This window comes from Canis aureus, chromosome 4 (genome assembly GCF_053574225.1).
Source record: "Canis aureus isolate CA01 chromosome 4, VMU_Caureus_v.1.0, whole genome shotgun sequence".
NCBI classification, from domain to species: domain Eukaryota; kingdom Metazoa; phylum Chordata; class Mammalia; order Carnivora; family Canidae; genus Canis; species Canis aureus.
The window spans coordinates 26,667,224-26,689,688 of NC_135614.1; the positions used below are offsets into that span (position 1 = coordinate 26,667,224).

At 33.8% G+C, this 22,465-nt stretch overlaps 1 protein-coding gene across 12 annotated transcripts in view; it reads left to right on the forward strand.

Annotated features, from left to right (window-relative positions):
- The window catches only part of ADK (adenosine kinase), a 505,936-nt gene that overhangs the window by 325,659 nt on the left and 157,812 nt on the right, over positions 1–22,465 (forward strand). For 11 of the 12 annotated variants that reach the window (XM_077895077.1, XM_077895079.1, XM_077895082.1 and 8 more), the window contains one exon: positions 20,890–21,060. The exons of the other annotated variant lie outside the window; for it this stretch is intronic. In XM_077895077.1, coding sequence (XP_077751203.1) covers positions 20,890–21,060 — 171 coding nt within the window. The remainder of the gene's footprint in view (positions 1–20,889; positions 21,061–22,465) is intronic. 12 annotated transcript variants of the gene reach the window in all.

A 22,465-nucleotide genomic window follows, 5' to 3' on the forward strand; every position in this document is an offset into this window, starting at 1 on the left:
GCTTTAATGGTTACAGTTATTTCCATAATGCTAGGAAAAAATAAATCTTTGATCCAGTATCCCAGCTTCAATCCCCTATTCAAAATAATCCAAAAGGCCAAAGATTTCAATACCTTTCATCTCTGCCTAATAACAAAAGTTCTTTGTTTTTGTTTTGTTTTTGATCCTTGGGCAAGTCAGTTGGTTGATGTTTGTCTTCATTTTCTCCTGGTAGGTTCAAGAAGATGATCCCAAAAGCTTCTTTTAGTTTGAAACTTCCATAGATTTTTCTCTTGGTAACTCACAGATTGCAACTCAGTGTATCCATACATCTGTGATTATTTTAATTTTTATCTTTTATTTATAAGAAGAATTATGTATTCTCAATGGAATGGAATGTTATCTTTTTATTTTAAAAATGTGATAAATTGGTCACTCAAAATAATGACTTTGAAATTCTAATAGTAAGAGTTTGATAATATACAAGCATTTATCAATTAAATATTAAATACTATAGCAGCTTAAAATGGACACAAGAAAAATCTGTTATTACTACTTGAGCTATTTACAAAAGTCTTGATGGTTCTAATGAGATAAAGATCCTAGTGTTTTTTCACTTTTATCCTGAAATTCCCTTTATTTCTGATTTGTGTTGAATACTTGATTTTTAGAATACCATGGATTTTTCCTTTTTTTTTAAAGATTTTATTTATTTATTCATAAATAATAATGCAGAGAGAGAGAGAGAGAGAGAGAGGCAGAGACACAGGCAGAGGGAGAAGCAGGCTCCATGCAGGGAGCCCAATGTGGGACTCGATTCAGGGTCTCCAGGATCACGCCCTGGGCTGCAGGCGGAGCTAAACCGCTGCGCCACCGGGGCTGCCCCCCATGGATTCTTCCTTAGTTGAATTCTTGTTTTGAAGTTAACATCCTCTATTAACTTTCTGAGAAAGAATACCAGAGAGATAAATATTTAGAAACCTAAATATTTCAAAATATCACTATCAATTATTCTCACTCAAGATTAATAGTTCGGCTGCATATGGAATTCTAGGGAAAAAATCTATTTAGAATTGTGAAAAATTGGTATATTATATTCTAACCTCAAGCGTTGCTTTTGAGAGGCATCTAAATGGCTCAGTCAATTAAGCATCTGCCTTCAGCTCAGGTCATAATCCTGGAGTTCTGGGATCGAGCCCCACGTCAAGCTCCCTGGTCACCAGAGAGCCTGCTTCTTCTCCCTCTCCTCTGCTGTCACTGCGTGCCCCTCTCTTTCACTCTGTCTCTCTCAAATAAATAAAATCTTTAAAGAAAAAAACTGTTGCTTTTAAGAAGTCTTTTTTTCCTAACCTTTGTATGTGATCTGATTTTATTTTTTCTAAAAGCATTTATAATCTTCGTCTCTGGTTTTCTAAATTTTCCTGACCAATAAAATGATATTTTCATTCCATATACTTTGTGCCTTCAGATATTATAATCCATGATGTCATTATCTTCTAGTTATATTTATAAAGGAATTTTGTTTTACTTTCTCATTCTCTGTATTGTTTTCAGGTGATTTTTGAGAAGAGAATGGAAATGTCTCGCATTAGAAATGCTATCTGAAAACCAACTCTACGTATTTTAATTATTTCTCATTAAAATCTATCAGTAGCTAGTAATAGTTATAATAAATGAAATTGTCTTTAATCTCTGACTTTTAAATAATCTAATCCATTTAAATAAGTATTTAAGAATCAATAATATTTTATGGTCTGAGATAGATTGATTACATTCTATTTGATTAGAGGAAAAGTGTGACTTTTTTTTTTTTTTCCACAACTTTCTAAATAAAAATAGCAATACTGCCAACATTTGGCCAAAAATGAAGATTCATCTCATTTCATGTACATTTATTAATCACCTACTATTTGCCAGAAACAGTGGTATTTGTTCTCATTGAGCAAATATAGTCCTTCTTAAAGACAAATGACTTCAAATTTTCTCAGTTCACCAAAGTTTGCCTGTGAAAAACACATTTTGTTTTTAAATTTTAAAAAAGTGGTCTGTGTCTTTTGAAGAAGATCTATGTTTTTATTGTAGCGGTTACCCTCATACTTACACTTTCACCCTTCTTTTTTTTTTTTTTTTTTGAGTTTTATTTATTTATTTGAGAGAGAAAGAGAACAGGAGCACAAGCAGGAAGGAGAGAGAAAGAGAGAGGGAGAAGCCGGCTTCCCGCAGAGCAGGGAGCTTGAGCAGGGAAGCCTGACACTAGGCTCAATTCAAGTTTCTGGGATCATGACCTGAGCTGAGGGCAGACACTTAAAGGACTGAGCCACCCAGATGCATGCCCCTACTTATTTATACCTTTTTAAGTTATCTTTTCTAAGTCCCTGTTACTTTGCTTAACCTTTTACTGTCTGGTTTGCCTGTTTGGGTTGATATGCTTTAACTCTCATTTATTGTGTATGTAACAGCCCTTGATTTTATTCTGTTTCTTCCTCTATCATTTTTAGTAACATTCACTTGCATTATTTTTACTTTTCCTAACATAAAATTTGTACCTTACTTTTTTACCCTATTTTTATTCTAATCATAGATGTGCATAGTTTTAAATGTTTTACATCATTTCAAAACTCCCCCTCTAATAGACTCCTCAAAACAACTCAAGGGCACAGAATTATATAAACTCTATATAGTAAAATCTTGTCTTGATTTTTTTTTAATATTTTTTTAAAGATTTTATTTATTGATTCATAGACACAGAGAGAAAGAGGCAGAGACACAGGCAGAGGGAAAAGCAGGCTCCATGCAGGGAGCCCAATGTGGGACTCGATCCCGGGTCCCCAGGATCACACCCTAGGCTGCAGGCGGCAGCAAACTGCTGCATCACTGGGGCTGCGCTTGTCTGGATATAAAAATCTTTGGTATATTCTTTGTTTCATTGAATTTTTTAAAATTTGCTGTTCATTTGTTGCCTTGTTTTATATGTTGGTTATGAAAAGTCTGATATCAGTCAAATTATTTTACCTTTATAAATTATTTGATTGTTGTACCTGGAAATCTGGGTTTTGTTCTTGGCATGTAATTGTTTCACTCTGATATATCTACAGCTTGCTCATTATAGATTCATTTTCCAAGGTATCCAGTGGACCCTTTCAGTGTCTAGATTCAGGTCTTTCTTATTTTTTAAAAGTTTTCTGGGCTATTAATTTTAATTATTAACTTTGTTCTCTTGTACTTTGGCAGAAGGTGGTTATTCCTCCTTCCACTGTCTTATATTTCCATTATTCTTCTCTCTTTTTACCTAACCTTATCTCATTTTCATTTTCTTTTAGCTTCCTGCCTTTCTTCAGTGTCCCTTATTAAATTTTCATCTGAGTTTTTTCATCCTTGAGCACCCTGTAATTTATTCTTCACTTCTGAATTGATTTTATCTTGGTCTTCCTTTCTCTTTGCTGAGTTCAGTCAACTCTCTTTTTGTTGTTTTGTTTATTTCTGTTCCTAGTTTTGGAATTTCAGATTCATGATGGGTTTTCATATTTTCAAATGCTTGTTTGACTATATTTCATTCCATTTGTGGTATTGCCTTGTTATTTTCTTCTGCATCAGATTGATTTTTCCCTGATGGAGTTCTCCTCAGTTGATATGTATTGATTTTCATTTCTGATGTTTGGTAGCTAACTGTTACCCTTTCTCTTGATCAATGTGAGTGTATGTATGTGGTGGGGGGCAGGAGGTGCTTATTATGGTGCTTTAAGTGATTCCTAGTAAAAAACGGTACCCTCTTCCATCAGTGTATCAAAGTGCAGATTCTTTGGTAGATTTGCTTTGTGGAATGGGGATAGGAGTTGTTTTCAGTATATTTTTCTTCTGGGATAGGTTAGGGATTGTGAGTTCTCCAACTTTGTACTCTCTTTCAAAACCCTAAAGTTTCCCCTTTCCTTCTTTTCATCTTCATTGCTCAGTTGCTAGAGAGGCTTCTTTATTACCTTCTTTCTGTCAGGAAATGTGCATTTTAAAGAACACTCTTTTAAAGTAGTGTACTTTGAATTTCTTACTCTGATCTACATGGATGGATACCTGTTGAATATTTTCATATTTAGGATGGATATCATCATTCTGGCAGTAGTTTTAGTTTGACATTAGGCCCAGTTACCAAATTCTCTTTACCCAACTGTTTTTCTCAAACTACCTTTCCTCTCCTAATGCCTAATGGTAGAGTAGGGATCTTTCATGAATGTGAAAGATCTTTATATGGAACATGGTAATTTTTCTCTTTTTAATTGTAGTTATTTTGATGTTTGGGCATTCTTTGTAGCTTCACATTATGCTGAGGGCATGTTTTTTGTATATTTATTTTTCTGTATTTCCTTGTTCTGTTTTGTCTTGGAGAGAGATAAGACTTAGATGGCAACCATTGCTTCAACTACCTGGTATTCTCAAATTAATATATTTTAACTTTATACCATGTTTTTTCCCAGCCCTCTCTCCAGTCTAAGTAAACTTATTCGTTCAAAAAATATTTAAGACATTTTTCTAACTACATGCCACACATTGCTCTAGAGATACAATAATGTATAAAACAGATGTTCTTGACCTGCTAGATACTACATTCCAATAGTAGAGAGTACAAATAAAATAAATAAATGAATGTATAAGATAATGTTAGGTAGTGATGAATGCTGTGTTTAAAAATAAATAAAGCCATATAAAAGTGACAAGTTTGGGTAAATTGTAGTACTACCTAGAATAGTTGGGAAGATCTCTTTGAGCAAATTATGTTATAGAACAGTAATGTATATCTTCTTATATTATCATTTACCTTATATAAATCACAAAGATTTTACCACTGAGCAGATTTCCATGACAAATAGAATGGGTGGTGTGGTATTATGGAACATATACCAAATGAGAAAACTCTAAGAGAGTACAACCTCAGATCGTCTGCTCTTCAATTGTTTTCTCACCCTGCTTTAGAGAATTGATATTGATAGAGGATTATTTAAGGACCATAGAGTTGATAGAGGATTATTTAAGGACCATAGAGTCTATCCTTTCTTCCCCAAAACTCCCAAGTTTTAAGCTCAGACCTCAGGGAATGATTTACTTGGTCTTTTTTCCCATCTGCATTGCTTTCACTGACTTGCTTTGATATCAAGGCTATAGTCTTTCACTGAAAAATGGTACAGTGAATAGACTGATCCTGCTATGAAGGAGTTGTAGACTGCTTAGTCTTCTGTGTTAGTCAGTGTTCTATGTGTTATGCACCATATAAGAAGTATATTTAATAACCAAATATTTCTCATACAAAAATGTATTTTTCATCTCTTCAAGAATGGAAGCTAGGTAACTAAGCAGTCTTACATTTTGCTTTGGCTCTCAAGAAACTTAACAGCAGATTCCGAGTTAATTCAAGACTCCTGTACTGTGTACTTCATTTTACAGCCAAATTTAACCTAATCTGAGTTATATTCTCCCTGAGAATTCTTCCTAAGTTGTCTCATTGTTTATAGAACATGGCAGGGGTATCTATATAAACAAGTAAACAGGTATATAAGGCAGTAAACTGGAATTCTAGTGCTTCCTCAAATCTTTAGTTGTATGACTTTGGACAAGTAGAGCAACCTCTCAAGAAGTTTAATTTTAAATATTTTAGCTGCAGAACACTGTTTTCATCAGGAAACTTGAAAGCTTAATAAATGGACCAAATAGCAGAATCACTGTGTTCAGGCCAATGTCATAGTTACAGGCAAACTAATCCTAATTTAGGAAAAAAATAATTTATTTTAATTCCATTATAGTTAACATAGAGTGTAATATTAGTTTCAAGTGAACGCTATAATGATTCAACAATTCTGTATATTACTCAGTGCTCATCAAGATAAATGTACTCTTCATCCCCTTCATCTATTTTACCCATCCACTCACCCAGCTCCCCTCTGGTAACCATTTGATTGTTCTAATTAAGTGTCTATTTTTTGGTTTGTCTCTTTTTTCCCCCTTTGTTTTCTTTCTTAAATTCCACATATGAATGAAATCGTATATTTCTCTTTCTCAGACTGACTTATTTTGCATAACATTATATTCTAGATCCATCCATGTTGTGGCAAATGACAAGGTTTATTCTTTTTTATGGTAAATGATATTCCATTGTGTATATATATATGTATATTGTGTATATATATATATATTTATGTGTGTGCATCCATATCTTTGTCCATTTATGTCAGTGGACACTTGGGCTGCTTCCATAATTTGGCTATTAAAAATAATGCAGCTATAAACATAGGCATTCATATATCATTTTTTTTTGCATATATCATTTTGAATTAGTTTTTTCATACTGGGTAAATACCCAGTAGTATGATTAGTAGATCATACATACAGTAGTTCTGTTTTTAATTTTTTGAGGAACCTCCTTACTGTTTTCTATGATAGCTGCACCACTTTGCGTTCCCATCAACAGTACACAAGGTTCCTTTTTCTCTACATCCTCACCAATACTTGTTTCTTGTGTTTTTAATTTTAGCCATCCTGATGGGTGTGAGGTGCTACCTCATTGTGGTTTTGATTTGCAGTTTCTTAATGATGAGTAATGTTGAGCATCTTTCCATGTGTCTTTTGGCCAACTGGACTTTGGAGAAATGTCTGTTCATGTCTTCGGCCTGTTTTTTAATTGTGTTATTTTAGGAGGGTATTGAGCTGTATCAATTCTTTATATATTTTAGATACTAACCCCTCCCTTATCAGATATGTCATTTCCAAATATCTTCTCCCATTCAGAAGATTATCTTTTAGTTTTGTTGAATTTTTCCTTTTGCTATGCAGAAACTTTTTATTTTGTGGTAATCTCCAAAAGTTTATTTTTGCTTTTGTTCCTCTGGCCTAAGGAAACATATCTAGAATTAATCCTAATTTTTGTCTAGATAGAATTAGAGCTACTTCTTGGAACAAAAAGATACAACCTGTTTTTCCTCCACTACAGACAGGTTTTATTTTATTTTTTTAAGATTTTATTTATTCATGACAGAGAGAGAAAGAGGTAGAGACACAGGCAGAGAGAGAAGCAGGTTCCATGCAAGGAGCCTGACGTGGGACTAGATCCCAGGTCTCCAGGATCACACCCCCGGCGGAGGACTGCGCTAAACCGCTGGGCCACCGGGGCTGCACGAGGTTTTATATTTTTAATGGGTCCCCTGTTTGCAGTCTTCATAAAGATTTTTAGTTTCTCTATGTTGAATAAGAGTCTTAAGGATAATGAATGGATCTTTTATTATACTAGATCAGTGGCTTTCATACTTTTAACATACATGAAAATCACCTGAAGGACTTGTGAAAACAGGTTGTTAGGCCCACCCACAGTTTCTGATTGCATAGGTCTGGGGTAGGACCTAAATTTTTAATTTTTACCGACTTCCTAATGATACTATAGCTGCTGATTCAGCAATTATACTTTGAAAACTACTGCCTTAAATCAGTATTTAAAATGCATTTTAGCTACTTTTCTTATCTTAAAAATTATATCAAATCATATAACCTGGGCAGCCCAGGTGTCTCAGCGGTTTAGTTCCGACTTCAGTCCGGGGTGTGGTCCTGGAGACCCGGGATCAAGTCCCACATTGGGCTCCCTTCATGGAGCCTGCTTCTCTCTCTGCCTGTGTCTCTGCCTCTCTCTCTCCCTCTCTGTGTCTGTCATGAATAAATAAATAAAATCTTTTTAAAAAATCATATAACCTAATAATAGCTGGAACACAATGTTTAAGTAATATATGATCTGAAAAATATTTCATTAACATACAAACTTTAATGTCATAAAGTTTTCATAGCTAATATCAAGACTTATCTGTACCTTTTTGACTTCTTGTGCTACTGTTGTAAGTAACTGGATACTAAGCCATTAGCAATCAGGGTTGGCTTCAGCAATAAAGAAATTATTCAAATCTAAAAGCAATCCTTTGCTTTTGACATCCTGGCAGCACCTAAGGAGAAAATATCAGAGTCAATATAAGTGCATTTATTGACTATTTAGCTCTTTTTTATGTTTAAGGTGCACTTTTGATATATACGTGTACATTATTAATTGCTTCTAAAAATATTATGGAAAAAAATGTGTTAGGAATTAAGTCAAATGTCCCAAACTGGATAGATGGACAAACACATTGTGAGATATCTTTGCAATGAAATATTATTAGGCCATAAAAAGTAGTAAATATATAACATACTACAATATGAATAAACGTTAGAAATGTTATGCCTAGTAAAAGAAGCCAGACATAAAAGATCATCATATAATGTGTGACTCAATTTATATAAAAATTCAGAATACATAAATCCATAGAAACAAAAAACAAATTAATGGTTGCCAGTGGCTAGGAGTAACTTTTTAATGAGAGGGAGTTTCTTTTTTGGGGTGATGAAAATGTCTTGAAATTAAATAGAGATGATAGATGGTACAATATTGTTAATGTACTAAATGACATTGAATTGTTCACTTTAAAATGGTTAATTTTGGGGTTCCTTGGTGGCTCAGTTGGTTAAGTGTCAACTCTTGATTTTTGCTCATGGTCGGGTGATTGAGCTCTGAGTTGGGCTCTATGCTCAGCAGAGAGTCTACTTGAGATTCTCTATCCCTCTTCCTCTACCTCTCCACAATGCACATGTACTCTCTCTTGCTCTTTCTCTCTCTCAAATAATAAATATTTTTAAAAATAAATAAAAATGGGTAATTTTATGATATGAAATTCTTTTTTCTTTTTTTTTTTTAAGATTGTATTTATTTATTAATGAGAGACACAGTGAGAGAGGCAGAGACATAGGCAGAGGGATTAGCAGGCTCCATGCAGGGAGCTGATGTGGGACTCAATCCTGGGACTCCAGGATCATGCCCTGAGCCAAAGGCAGACACTCGGCTGCTGAGCCACCCAGGCGTCCCTATGATACGAATTTCACCTCAAGTAACAGTTGTTCATTTTAAATCTGAGTTCTATTTTTTTAATACCCCTTTTATTTATTTAAGTAAACTCTGTACCCACTGTATGGCTTGAGCTATACCCCATGCTCTACTGGCTGAGCCAGCCAGGCACTCCAATTATTATTTGTTTTAAAAAATTCAAAAATTGTCTTCAAAAACATTGGTTAGCTTTATTAACACATTCCACCACTTCCTCTACTTCTAGGGAGAAGCTTTGAGTGAGATTGAGGGGAGGAGATGGGGAGCAACAACAACTAAAGCTAGATACCAGTAGCCTATGGAAATTGGATGTAATACTCAAATGTAAGCAACTTGTGTTGTCTTAGTGCTAACCTCAGAAAATAGTCAGATGTTCTCAATTCAAGATAGGACATTAGGAAATGTAATTATAGTTTCATTCTCTCTCTAAATCCACTTTAAACTTCAATTTCTTCATGTTCTTTATTAAGAGGAAGCTAACTCCCATTACTGTTCTACATTGGATTTCCTGCTAATATCTCTCCAACTTTCTTTTTATCTTAGTGGTTGTTTTCATTTTCACTTACTGTGTATTTCTTTCTTTTCCTTTAGTTCAAGAGTCAACAACGTATGACCCTTGGGCCTGATTTCACCCACCGCCTATTACTGTGAACAAAGTTTTATTCAAACACAGCCATGCTCAATCTTTTGTGTATGATATATAACTGCTTTAGTACTATAACAGTGGAGTTGAGTATTGCAGTAGAAATCATCTGCACCACAAACCTAAAGTATTTTCTATTACACCTTTAATAGAAAACATTTGCCAATCTTTGCTTTTATTGACTAAGTGGAAGGTAAAGAACAGATTCTAAAAAGTGAATAAATATCACCACAAATGAAAGTATATAGAAAAGTATAGGATTTCTACTTAGGTTAGCTAGAAGACCCATGTGGTCAGGGTAAGAGTTTCATGAAGGTGAATCGTCAGAGGTAATATAGGAAAGATAGATTACTCTAGAGTATTTTTAATGCCATGTCAGGAATTTAAATGTATTATTAAAAACTGAGCCATTTAAGGTCTTTGAGCAAAAGAATTTTGCCAAAACAGGAAACTGTTGCAGTAGTGTTTACAAAGTAATGAGAGTATATTAATGAGAAGTTAATACTAATGTATTAATGAGAAAGATCACATTAAAGAGTTACTACAGGCTTAAGAATTGATTGGAAATGGGTGCCTGGGTGGCTCAGTCGGTTAAGCATCTGCCTTCAGCTCAGATCATGATCCCAGGGTGCTGGGATTGAGCCGGAGTCAAGCTCTCTGCTTAGGTGAACCTGCTGCTCCCTCTCCCTCTGCCACACCCCCACCTGTTCATGAGTCCTCACTCTCTCACGCTCGCTCTCTCTCTAATAAATAAATAAAATCTTTAAAAAGTGATTGGACATTAAACATTGGGTTTTGGGAACAAAGAATAATAATTCTTAAATTCAGACTTACTGAGCATAAAATAAAAAATTGTTTACACATATTTGGATGGTGAAGAGCTAATTTTTATGGAAGGTTTAATTAAGTTAGCAGAGAGAGACTATAACACTACATAGGTTAGAAAACAAATGCAAATTGATTACTAGGTATCATTATTACTAAAGTTGTTAGGGCACAATAGCCACAGGCAAGTTTTCATTGGTTGTATTTTATTTCAGGATACCCCACTGCCATCAACTAGTCGGGGTCCATCTCTATAAAATCCTTTTACCTCTGCTCCCCAGAATGTCATGTTTATACCCAGATTTACTTACGTTATTTCATGCAGAGTAAATTATTTCCATTTTCTAAATACTCTGAATCATACCCAAGAAGGATTCTAGCTCTTTCAAATAAAAATGCTCATCAAGATATTTTCTTCAACTAGATCCATAGTTCCCAAACTGTGCAATGAGACCCCTCAGAGTACTGGGGCAAATTCACAAGAGTGCTATAGAATATTTTATCTCAGAGTAATACACAAATTCAACATTATTAGTGATACATTCCTTTCAGATAATAATCTTGGAATTGGTTGCCATAATTTAAAAAAGCAAGTACCTCCTGAAAATCAGTGCAGAACAGGAAATAAGGGTTACACTATTCAATTAGAATCTGAGGCTTAAGGAGTTGTGTGATGCCCAAAGCACATATCCCATTAATAAGTATTGTGGTTATTTTTGAAGTAAAAAATATTTTGTAAAATTTATATGTATTATTTTCTCAAACCAGCTATTAAGTTGTTAGGCTTATCAGTACTTACTAGGTTATTTGAACCTGTTAAAAATGAAAAAATTAAAAAAACCTAGAACTGTTAGGAGTCTTAGAGTACCATGAAAAAAAGTTGCTATACCCTAGGGTCTTGAGAACTGAGAAAGTTTCAAATTCTCTAAACTGAAGAGTTGTCCAACTCTAAAATGAATACATTCTTCTCTTAGCCTGTGAAAATGCAACAGTCCTTTTTTCTTTTCTTTTTTCAAAATAGCATTTCAGTTACAGGGGATCTAGGTGGAGTCTCAGTAAAAAGCTAACCAGATATTTTTAAATTATTTGTACAACATATACGGTGCTTTGTACTGGAGCAAACATTTAAAAAGTACACTTAAGGTTACATACAGTCAGGTAAGGGAGATAAGGCAAATGCAAGTTGTTTAAAAATAAAATAGGGTGCCTGGGTGGCTTAGTCAGTTAAGCATCTGCCTTCAGCTCAGTTCATGATCCCAGGATGCTGGGATCGAGCCCCATATCAGACTCCCTGCTCACTGGGGAGCCTGCTTCTCCCTCTCCCTCTCCTGCTCCCTCTTATTATGCTTGCTTTCTCTGTCTCTCTCTCTATACACACACACACACACACACACAATTTATATGATATTAAATATTTTTTAAAAGTAAAAATAAAATTCTTTTAGTTATTTCATAATATTACATATTAAAGAGGTTCAAAGAGGAATGAGTGCATCTTGGTGCAAACGTAGTAAGTCTTTGTAGGCTAAAATTTAGATTTCAGGGGGCCTTGATGGAGGGTCAAAATTCCAACAGGTAGAACCAGTGGCTATTTCAGATAGAAAGAACAACATAAAGACCCAGAAGACTTATTTTGGGAGAAGCAAATCATTCTGTATGATTGAAGCAAGGACATATGTTGTGGAGTAATAGAGGTTACAGCTGGTTTACTGTGGAAGTTGGGAGTATTTTGTGGAGAGTTTTGAATGCTGGGGTGTGAGGCATTTGGATTTAATTTTCTAGGAAAAGAAGAGTGATTAGGGTGATTAATCTGTCAGCAGGATATAGGATGATTAAATCAAGGAAAGAACGGAGGCAGAGCTTTTGGAAAGGGAATGATGGATTTTGTTTTATGTATTTATATTTCGAAGGAAATACCAAACTGTATATCAACGTTAAAGAACGTACTTTGTTCAGCAACTAAGAGTTATAACTTAAAACTTAAAACTCACCATTCATACAAAAACAAAACTTTTTAATGTTCTTCATATTACTACAGAAATAATAAAATGGAAATATTTGTGAAGTGCATATAACACGACAAATATTGTATTAAGCACTCATTTAGTTCTTATGATGACTTTGATAGTATCTACTATTCCCATTTTTCAAATGAGAACAGCGAGGCCTAGGGAAGTTACATAACCCAAAAATCACAGTTAAAGAGTAGTCAGATTGGCAAAACTGTTAAAAATAAGTGTACTGTTGGGGTGTCTGGCTGGCTCAGTCAGTAGAACATGAGACTCCAGGTCTCAGGGTTGTGAGTTCAAGCCTGACATTGGGTATAGAGTTTGCTTAAAAATTAATAAGTGAGTAAGTATACTGGTTTGTTTAAACTCTCTAGTACTGAAAATCCTATCAGATTATTTTCATTGGCTTGGACGTGGCTCCTCTCTTATTATTTTATTTTTCATATCATTCTTGATCCCTAATGCCATTCCTCTTCTCACCATGGGAACTCTAGTGTGTTTGATATTAGTTTTATATCCTTGAAAAATGTATCATTTTTAGATGTGTGTTTACATTATACACAATATATAAAAGTATGAACTATATAACTTGTCCAATCTGATGTATATATTTCTAGTTTATTGCTTTTAATCTTTATATAATAGTGTGCATTTACCACATTTTCCTTATCTTTTCCCCTAGAGATGGACTTGCAGGATGCCTAACACTGCCTTTCACTTCCAGCAAAGCTATGATTAACATCCTATGTATGTCCCCCTAAAACCTATCTTCTTTCCACTATGTCTTGCTGCCTCCTATTACATGCTTTTTCAGGGGATTATTTCAGATGGAAGAAAGGCTAACTTCTATGTTCATGGAATAGTTAAGATTGCAGGTATTTTAATCCCTAAAAAGATTAAAATATATGTGGAATGAGCAATTTCATTGGCGCTTCAAAAGGAACCATCTAGGCAGGAAGACCTAGGTAAATTATTTGGTTCCATTGATGCATTAGGTTTAGTCAGCGGTAACAAGCATTTGCTAGTGCATTTGTTCTGGCTTTTTTCTTTTAGTGATTCTATTGCTGTCATTGGCATGAAGTAGTGCATATCATAACATTGTAATTGTAAACGATTTATACATTATCTTAATGGTTGTCAAAGTCAGTATTTTTCTTGACAAGCACATAGGAACTATACTTTGTCATAATTCATATTTGATCCTCCCTCTCCTATAAGGAAATACATTTTACACTCTCTGGGAGATTTACGAAACATGTAGATCCTATTAAGAAGGAAACATATTATTTGGTTGTTGTATTTGTTTTTTGGCTTCTCAATTATTCATTCTTTCATCCTCATTTTCTGACACGTATTACTATGGCATCTTCATCAAGCTATGGAAAACAGACTAAACATGTTCTTTAGAATAGACAACAGTGGTGTGCCTTGAAACACAGCATCTGGTACTCTCAGCCCTCTCATCATTGGTTGTCTAGGTTTGGGGGCACTCTTTGGTTGTCTAAATATTTTTCTGTTACCATACTCCCTATTTAATTTTCTTCTTTGCTGTTATGAATAGTGATTTATATTTACCAAAGTCACCAATCTCCTATTTAGTTTTTTCCTTTTTTCAGCCATGTACTTGAAGAAGTAAAATAGACTTACTCCTGGCTGTTGATCTGCTTTTGCTCTTACTCTTGTTTATTGAATCAAGCTAATCACCATTTATAAACATCTCTTGTTTGTATAAAGATTTACTTCAAGTAATAAAATATTTTGTCTTTTAAATAATTTTGATCAGAAGAGAATTGAATATCACCAAAATTGGAAAAATAAAAAATATATAATTACCCACATTTTTTCTACTTTTAACCATTTTTACTCTGTGTATATTCTCTTCCACTTTTTTCCTTTTGATTTAGTGTAGTTTGTAACCATACTTTGTACACACCATTTGTATGCCTTATGTATCATTTAACATTTATGTGGTGTAAACATTTTCCATTTTTCCACTTAGTTTTCATAATTATAATTTTTTCCATAATCATAATTTTAAAAATTTTCAAAATATTCTCTAGAGTAGCAATGTCCAATGGAAATATAAGTCACAGATAGTTGAAAATTTTCTAGTAACCACATTGAAAAAATAAAAAGAAACAGGTAAAATTAATGATGTAGTCTATTTAATCTGTGTAAAATATTTTTCATTTTAACATGTAATTATATAAAATTATTAATTATATTTTTGACATTCTTTTATTCATACTAAGCCTTTAAAATTGATGTTTATCTTAAATTTATAACAGTCGTTTCAGTCACTAAATTGTCAGTGATCAAAATGAAATGTAGCTGTACCAAAACAATAAAATGATGTTTAGCAGAAAAATATTTTCCACTGTTTCTATTTCTAAATGATTAAAGAAATTAAATTAAAATCAAGCCCCACAGTCACATTAGTCCATTGCATGTGCCCATTAGCTACATGTGTCTTCTTACATTTAAATTAAAATTAAATAAAATTTGAAATTCAGATCTTCAGTTGAAGTTGCCACATTGTTCTTAACTAGCCACATTTTAAATGATCAACAGCCAGGTTTAAAGTAGGTGTATATGCCAATTCTTTCTTGACTGTTGTTCCTCAGTCATTAAGTACATTGTTTCCAGGTTTTCTGCAAAATAAATAGTATACCAATATGTTCATGAATGAATATTTTCCCATATTTTAGATTATTTCCTTTAAAGTAGACTCTCAGAGAATTATTGGGTCAAAGAGTGTGAATTTGTTTATGGTTCCTCATGTGTATTTTCAAATTATTTTCTGAGAAATGTCAATTGCGCTCCCATTAGCAGTATTAATATATTAATTTTACCAGCCTTTCTTCATCACTAAAGAATCTTTCTTCCTCATGTTGTTTCTTTGTTAGAAAGAAATACTTGTCTATAAATTTGTTAGTATATTACTTGTTCACTTTTAATGGAATGCTTTTTCATGTTCTTGGCTCATTTATTTATTGATGTCCTCATATTTAATTTTTAATCTATTTTTAAAGTTCTTTATAGACTACAGATATTAACCCTTTGTCATATTTACTGTCGACATTTTTTCCTGATCTTTTGTTTGCTTTTATATACCCCTCCTAGTATTGGAAGAGAATCAACTGAAGGCTTTGAGTTTTCTAAGTCTATCTTTAGATAATTTTCTCTCTTTAGGATCAGAAGTCATTCCCACTCCAGAAGTTTGATATTTACTTGTTTTATTATAGATTGTCTATGTTTTTTTAAAAAAGAAAAAGAAAACTCGTTAAACTGGAATTTATATAGTTCTGTATTTGCAAGAAAGAACTTAAATTGTAAGTTCTTAACCTTTAGTCAAAATCCAGTGCTTACTCACTACTTATAGTAGATACTTATAGTATAAGTATAGTATAAGATATAAGTATAAGATATAAGATATAAGTATATAAGTATAAGATATAAGATAAGATATAAGTATAAGATATAGTAGATACTTATAGATAAAACTCAAAGGGTTACTGACCCTATGTCTACTGCTACAACTGCGTATGAAATTTTACCCAAATAAATTCAAGTAGACTGGTTTGAATGCTTGAAAATAATATCTATGTCTACCCTGTTATATTCTAATTACTTTTTTAAATAAAAGGTCCTTTTCCCCCCAATAACTGTGTGCTTACATTTGATAATTATAAGGCATGATACTCTATGTAGCTTTAGTCCCTTTCTTTTATTTATTTATTTATCTATCTATTTATTTATTTATTTATTTAAATATTTATTTATTTATTCATTCAGAGAGAGCCAGAGAGAGGCAAAGACACAGGCAGAGGGAGAAGCAGGCTCCATGCAGGAAGCCCGATATGGGACTCGATCCCCGGTCTCCAGGATCACACCCCAGGCTGCAGGCGGCGCTAAACCACTGCGCCACCAGGGCTGCCCTTTAGTTCCTTTTTAATCAATATTTTTATATTTCGAAGAGTACAAATCCCTAAAATTTACAATCACATGAACACGTGCGCCCACACACATAAACACACACACCTCTATTCTTCAGATAATTGTTAAGGAAATAATAAAAAGAATTTGTGCTCTTAGGTAAGGACAATTAAAAAGCCCAAATGAGTGCAGCAGTTTAGCGCCGCCTGCAGCCTAGGATGTGATCCTGGAGACCCTGGATTGAGTCCCACGTCAGGCTCTCTGCATGGAGCCTGCTTCTCCCTCTGCCTCTCTCTCTCTCTCTCTGTGTCTCTATGAGTAAATAAATAAATAATCTTAAAAAAAAAAAGCCCAAATGATTTTCCTCAATTAAGATACACACTGGTAAAGAGCAAGAAGAACAATTCCTTTCCTTATCTTTTTTTTTTACTTTTATTTTTTTTATTATTTATTTATTTTTAAGATTTTATTTATTTATTCATGAAAGACACAGAGAGAGAGGCAGAGACACAGGCAGAGGGAGAAGCAGGCTCCATGCAGGGAGCCGGATGTGGGACTTGAACCTGAGTCTCCCAGATCACACCTCCCAGATCACACCCTCACAAGCGCTAAACTGCTGCGCCACCCAGGGATCCCTCCTTTCCGTATCTTTTAGTATATTAAGGAATTTAATTATTTTACATCCTCCTATGTAGCATCTAAACTACACCAAGAAATCCTCAGAGTAATTGGATGACAAATTTATTTACAGTTGATTCTCGAAGAACGCAGGGGTTAGGGGTACCAGCACCTCGCACAGTCAAAAATGTGCATATAACTTTTGATTCATCCAGAACTTAACTACTTAGTAGTAAACTATCATTGACCAGAAGCCTTAGCCGTAACATAAACAGTCTATTAAATACATAATTACAATAAATAAAGTAAGCTAGAGAAAAGAAAATGTTACTTAAAAACTTATAAGGAAGAGAAAATACATTTATAGGACTGTATTGATTGTATTTATCAAAAAAAAAAAATCTGTGCATAAGTGGACCTGCACAGTCCAATCTCAAACACACAGGTTTCTAAGCATCAAGTGTGGCTATGCTAAAATGGTTCTTTGGCTCTGCCTTAGTCTTTCCCCATCCCTCCTACTCCTTTTTGTTCTGTTTTGTTTACCTTTTTTTTTTTAAGATTGTATTTATTTTTTCATGAGAGACACAGAGAGAGGAGGCAGAGACACAGGCAGAGAGAGAAGCAGGCTCCATGCAGGAAGCCCGATGTGGGACTCGATCCCGGGTCCCCAGGATCACACTCTGGGCCGAAAGCAGGTGCTAAACCTCTGAGCCACCCGGGGATCCCTTGTTTACCATTTTAATGAATAAAATCATCTTGCCTCACATTCAGTACTGATTAATATTATCAGATCTTTTAAGTGTTAGAATATGCTTTGCTTTCAGTTGCTCATAGGGACAAAGAGTAATAGGATTAACTGTTGTATAGATTGAAATCCCAAATTAGAAATTACAAAATTTCTTGATTATATACTTTTGTAAACTAGAGCCATATAAACGATTGGCCTGTTTTTATTGTAAACCTGACACTTGAAAAAAAATTTTCTAATGGCACTGTTTTCATTTTTAGTGATAATACAGTCTAGAATGTGTGGCCTAGCAAAGGATATAAATCTAGGAAGAAAAATTATGGTTGGCCTCAATTTTAAGTCTTTGTACTAGAACAGAACACAAATCCTAAATTGTTTAAATACTAAAATATTTACTTAAGTAAAACAAGAGACTATTCAAAAATGGGATTAGTTTAAATTGTGAATTTTCCTCGTTTAAAAGCTGATAGTTTTTTGTATATTCTTTATAAAATTAACAAAACAAAATGGAAGTTATATTGTCCACGTCACAATACTCTTGTGTTGCATTTTAAAGTAAAACACACATACACACATTTGGAATGAGGCCAGATTTAGACTCCAGGGGCATACTGTTCAGTACCTTAAATTACAATCAGATGTATTTTAGCACAGATCAAATTTTCAGTCCGAAGTTGGTGAGAAGCCTAATTATTTGACCAGGTTACTATTTGTGTAGGCCATTCTATGGCTGTCTGTGGTTAATCCACAGCTGGCAGAAGGCTAGCTCTGGGAGGTTTTTATTTCATGCTGGAGCAGTCTGGGGAGAAATGGGGGGGTGAGGGGTTTAAACACTCCTCATTAAATGAAAGACTAAAAAGCAAGTACATACTTATTACTATGGAGACAAGATGCTATATAAACTGTTCATTTTAATTCCCCAAGTGACAAAAATAGCAAAGGAAACAGCTTGGATGTTCATAGTTTGCAAGTGACATGGTAGTCGATTAAAAAAGTAAGGTGAAAACATTTAAAAAATAATGTTACCTACAACTAAGACTTGTTACCTTTTAGAACGGTTGAATATTGCTAAAGAATAAATGGATTGGGATTTTTAAATAATGAGAAAATATTATCTTATTATAATAAGGAAACATTCTTATTAGGATTTCATTAACAATCCTTTAAAGTAATAAGAAACAATTATACTATAAAATTCTTTCTTAATATCTCAGAGCTTATAAGGGCAATAAACCCCTTCATATCCAAGTGTACATGACTCCTGCCTCAAAATTAATTTTTTAGTATCCTCTTAATACTCAATTTGAAAGTAATAGAAAAAATACTTTTTTCTTTTTAAACTTTTTAGAGTTTACATGATGGATGTGGTTAGTCCCTCAGTTATAGTTGAACATTCCAATAGCCTTTTTGTAATTTTAAAAGAAATTTAATCCTATTAGATTAAATCTGTATGCCATAAGTACTTCCCCTTAATCATCCAATCCGGTGGCTTTCGCTCATCTTTTCTTTCCTACCCATTGATAGTATTGGGTATCTTTAAGTATATTCTTAAAATTTCCCTTTTGGATTTCTCTGTCATCATTTCTGCTGTCCTCAGTTCCCTTCCTCTGATTCTTTATGTTTTTCTTTTCTGCTTTTGACTGTTATGAATTGTTGCTGTCCAGATTAACATTCTTTCAATTTTCACACAAGCTTATTAGTCCTTTCTTTCAAGGAAATCTTCATTACCCTTCATCTATCCTCACCCTGCCTGAGAGACTCCTAATGTGCCACTCAAGGCCTTTTGTGTTGTTGTTGTTGTTTCTTCAAGTTTTTATTTATTTATTCATGAGAGACAGAGAGATCGAGAGGCAAAGGGAGAAGCAGGCTCCCTGCAAGGAGCCTGATGTGGGACTTGATCTCGGATCCTGGGTCTTACCCTGAGCTGAAGGCAGACTCAACTGCTGAGTCACCCAGGCATCCCTGCCTTTTGTGTTCTTAACTGGCCTTTTTTACTTTATCCTCTGTTGCCCTTTGTGTAGTCAGTCTTTACTCATGCACCATTCAAATCAATTTCCAATATAAGCATCCATGTCTTTGCTTACACTTTTTTTTTTAAGATTTTATTTATGCACTCATGAGAGACACAGAGAGAGAAAGAAGCAGGAACATAGGCAGAGGGAGAAGCAGGCTCCCTGTGAGGAGCCTGATGAGTGACTATCAGAGGACCCCAGCATTACAACCTTAGCCAAAGGCAGATGCTCAACCACTGAGCCACCCAGGTGTCTCACTTACACTGCTTTTTATCTAGGAAGTACAAATCTTTTTTTTTTTTTTAAGATTTTATTTGTTTATTTAAGAGAGAGAGCACAAGCAGGGGGAATAGCAGAGGGACAGGGAGATGCAGACTCTCCACTGAGCAAGAAGCCCTGCTCGATACTCGATAAGTTATAATTAAAGTATTTTTCTATTATTTTTTCATTATTTGAAATTTCCAAATCAGAATCTTCCCTATTTTTTTTTTAAAGATTGTATTTATTTATTCATGAGAGACACAAAGAGAGAGACAGACAGAGACACAGACAGAGGGAGAAGCAGGCTCCATGCAGGGAGCCTGACGTGGGACCTGATCCCGGGACTCCAGGAGCATGCCCTGGGCCGAAGGCAGGCGCTAAATCGCTGAGCCACCCAGGGATTCCCTCAAGTCAGAATCTTCCTAAAAACTTCACCTTAGATGTTTCATAAGCTAACAGACTAATGATCTTAGTAAACTAACTTCATTTCTAAACTAATTTCAGTTTTTAATAAGTAGTATATTACTTACAAGAATCCAAACTATTTATAAGAAGCTAAAAGGATCCAATCTGCCTTTACGGTTTCTCTAATTTAAATGTAATCATTGTCTCAAATGAGACCTTTGAAATATTTTTTATTCTGTGGATTCCCAGAATTCTTTCAGTATTGATAATAGAAATCTAATATAAAATAAGTAATGGATTATACTCTGACATAATGGCACATATTAAGCATATTGTACTCAAATGATAGATTTTTCTTCTAATCAAATGCTGCTGTTTTCTGCCTTGCATTTTATACCTGTATTTTAAAGTTCATAATACATAGACTTTTGCATTTTTTATAGGTGCCTTTTATTCTGACCAAGAATGACTCTGTGGAGATGGCATTTTTAATTTCCCCTCCTCTTTTCTTTATCCAGGGCTTTTTTCTTACAGTTTCCCCAGAATCGGTATTAAAAGTGGCTAACCATGCTTCTGAAAACAACAGAATTTTCACTTTGAATTTGTCTGCACCATTTATTAGTCAGTTCTACAAGGAATCATTGATGAAAGTTATGCCTTATATTGACATACTTTTTGGAAATGAGACGGTGAGTTGCTTTTTAAAAAAATAAGTGCCTGATGTTTTTCTGGGCTTTTTTGGGTTGGGGGAGGTATTTTTTTGGTTTGTGTGTAAGTTTAGAAATAAAAACAGAAATACTTGAAAAAATATAATTGAAAATTACACAACAAAACTGCCTCAGTTTAAACCCCTCTAATTTAATATTTGTAATATTTTATTCACTATACACTAGTTTTCTTTCATAGTAAGAAATTGGTCTTTTAAAGGATTATTGAGGTTTATAATTTACATACAGTAAAATTAACTTTTTGCTGTACATTTCTGTGAGCTTTTGCAAACACATACATGACATGTAGCCATGACCACAATCAAATCACTTCTGTCAACCCTTTCAGTCAACCTTTCCCCTTATCCTGATCCCTTCACATCAACTGATTTGTTTTCTGACCAGTTAAATAATGTTATCCTCTGCAATTCTCATGGATTCAGGTAAGGGACATTTGGTCTAAAATGAATGTTTATAAATTTAAATATTTATTAAAAGTATGAGTCCATTTAATAAATTGTGAGTAAATGTTGATATATTATCATTTGTATTGAATTTTGTTATTAATATCATTTTTGCTTATATTTGTATGTTGTATTTGAAAGTGATAAAATAGTTTTTTTTTAACTTTCATCGTTTTTTCTTTTTACCAAGATTATACTTTCTTTTATTCAAAATTAGTGGAAAGTAATTTTTTTTGCTCATATAGTATTTATAGCCTCTGTTTAACCTATAGACTTTAAACATCCATGGAACAGAAAAAAAAAAAAAAAAAAATAGAGACCTTCAGTATATCTTCTTGTGACCTGGGCAGTATCACTTACCTTTCATGAATCTCAGGGTCTTATGTGTAAAGTGAACATATTGTACTGGCTATCCCAGAAGTCCATTTTGACTCAAAGTCTATAACTATAACATAGTTTGATTATATTCACTAATCTTGTATCCAAATAAGATAACTGTGTTGTCTGTATAGAATAACATAAATTTGACCTGGACATAATTTATGAGATTACCTTGGTGATTTGTAGAAATAATATGGTCTGAATATCTTCAAAGACACTTTGAAGGATTTAAATGCTACATTTTTGATGATTCACAAACTGACATAATGGCAAGAAATAGTGGTAATGGCCTAAGTATCTGCTAGAAGTCTCATTTGATTAAAATCTACAATTCACATTTTCTTTATCTCTAGTTTTATTTTCTGAAGGAAAAAGGAAATAACTAGGAAAAGTGCTAATCTGGCCTTTTAAAATAACATGAAAGAATTGGTCATCAGTATGGTGGTGTGAGAATCCTTGGGAGAAATTGCTATTTGAACTCAGTTCTTTGTTGTCAGGAAAGATCAAATGGCAATAGTTAAATGTATGTTCTGTACTTTAGA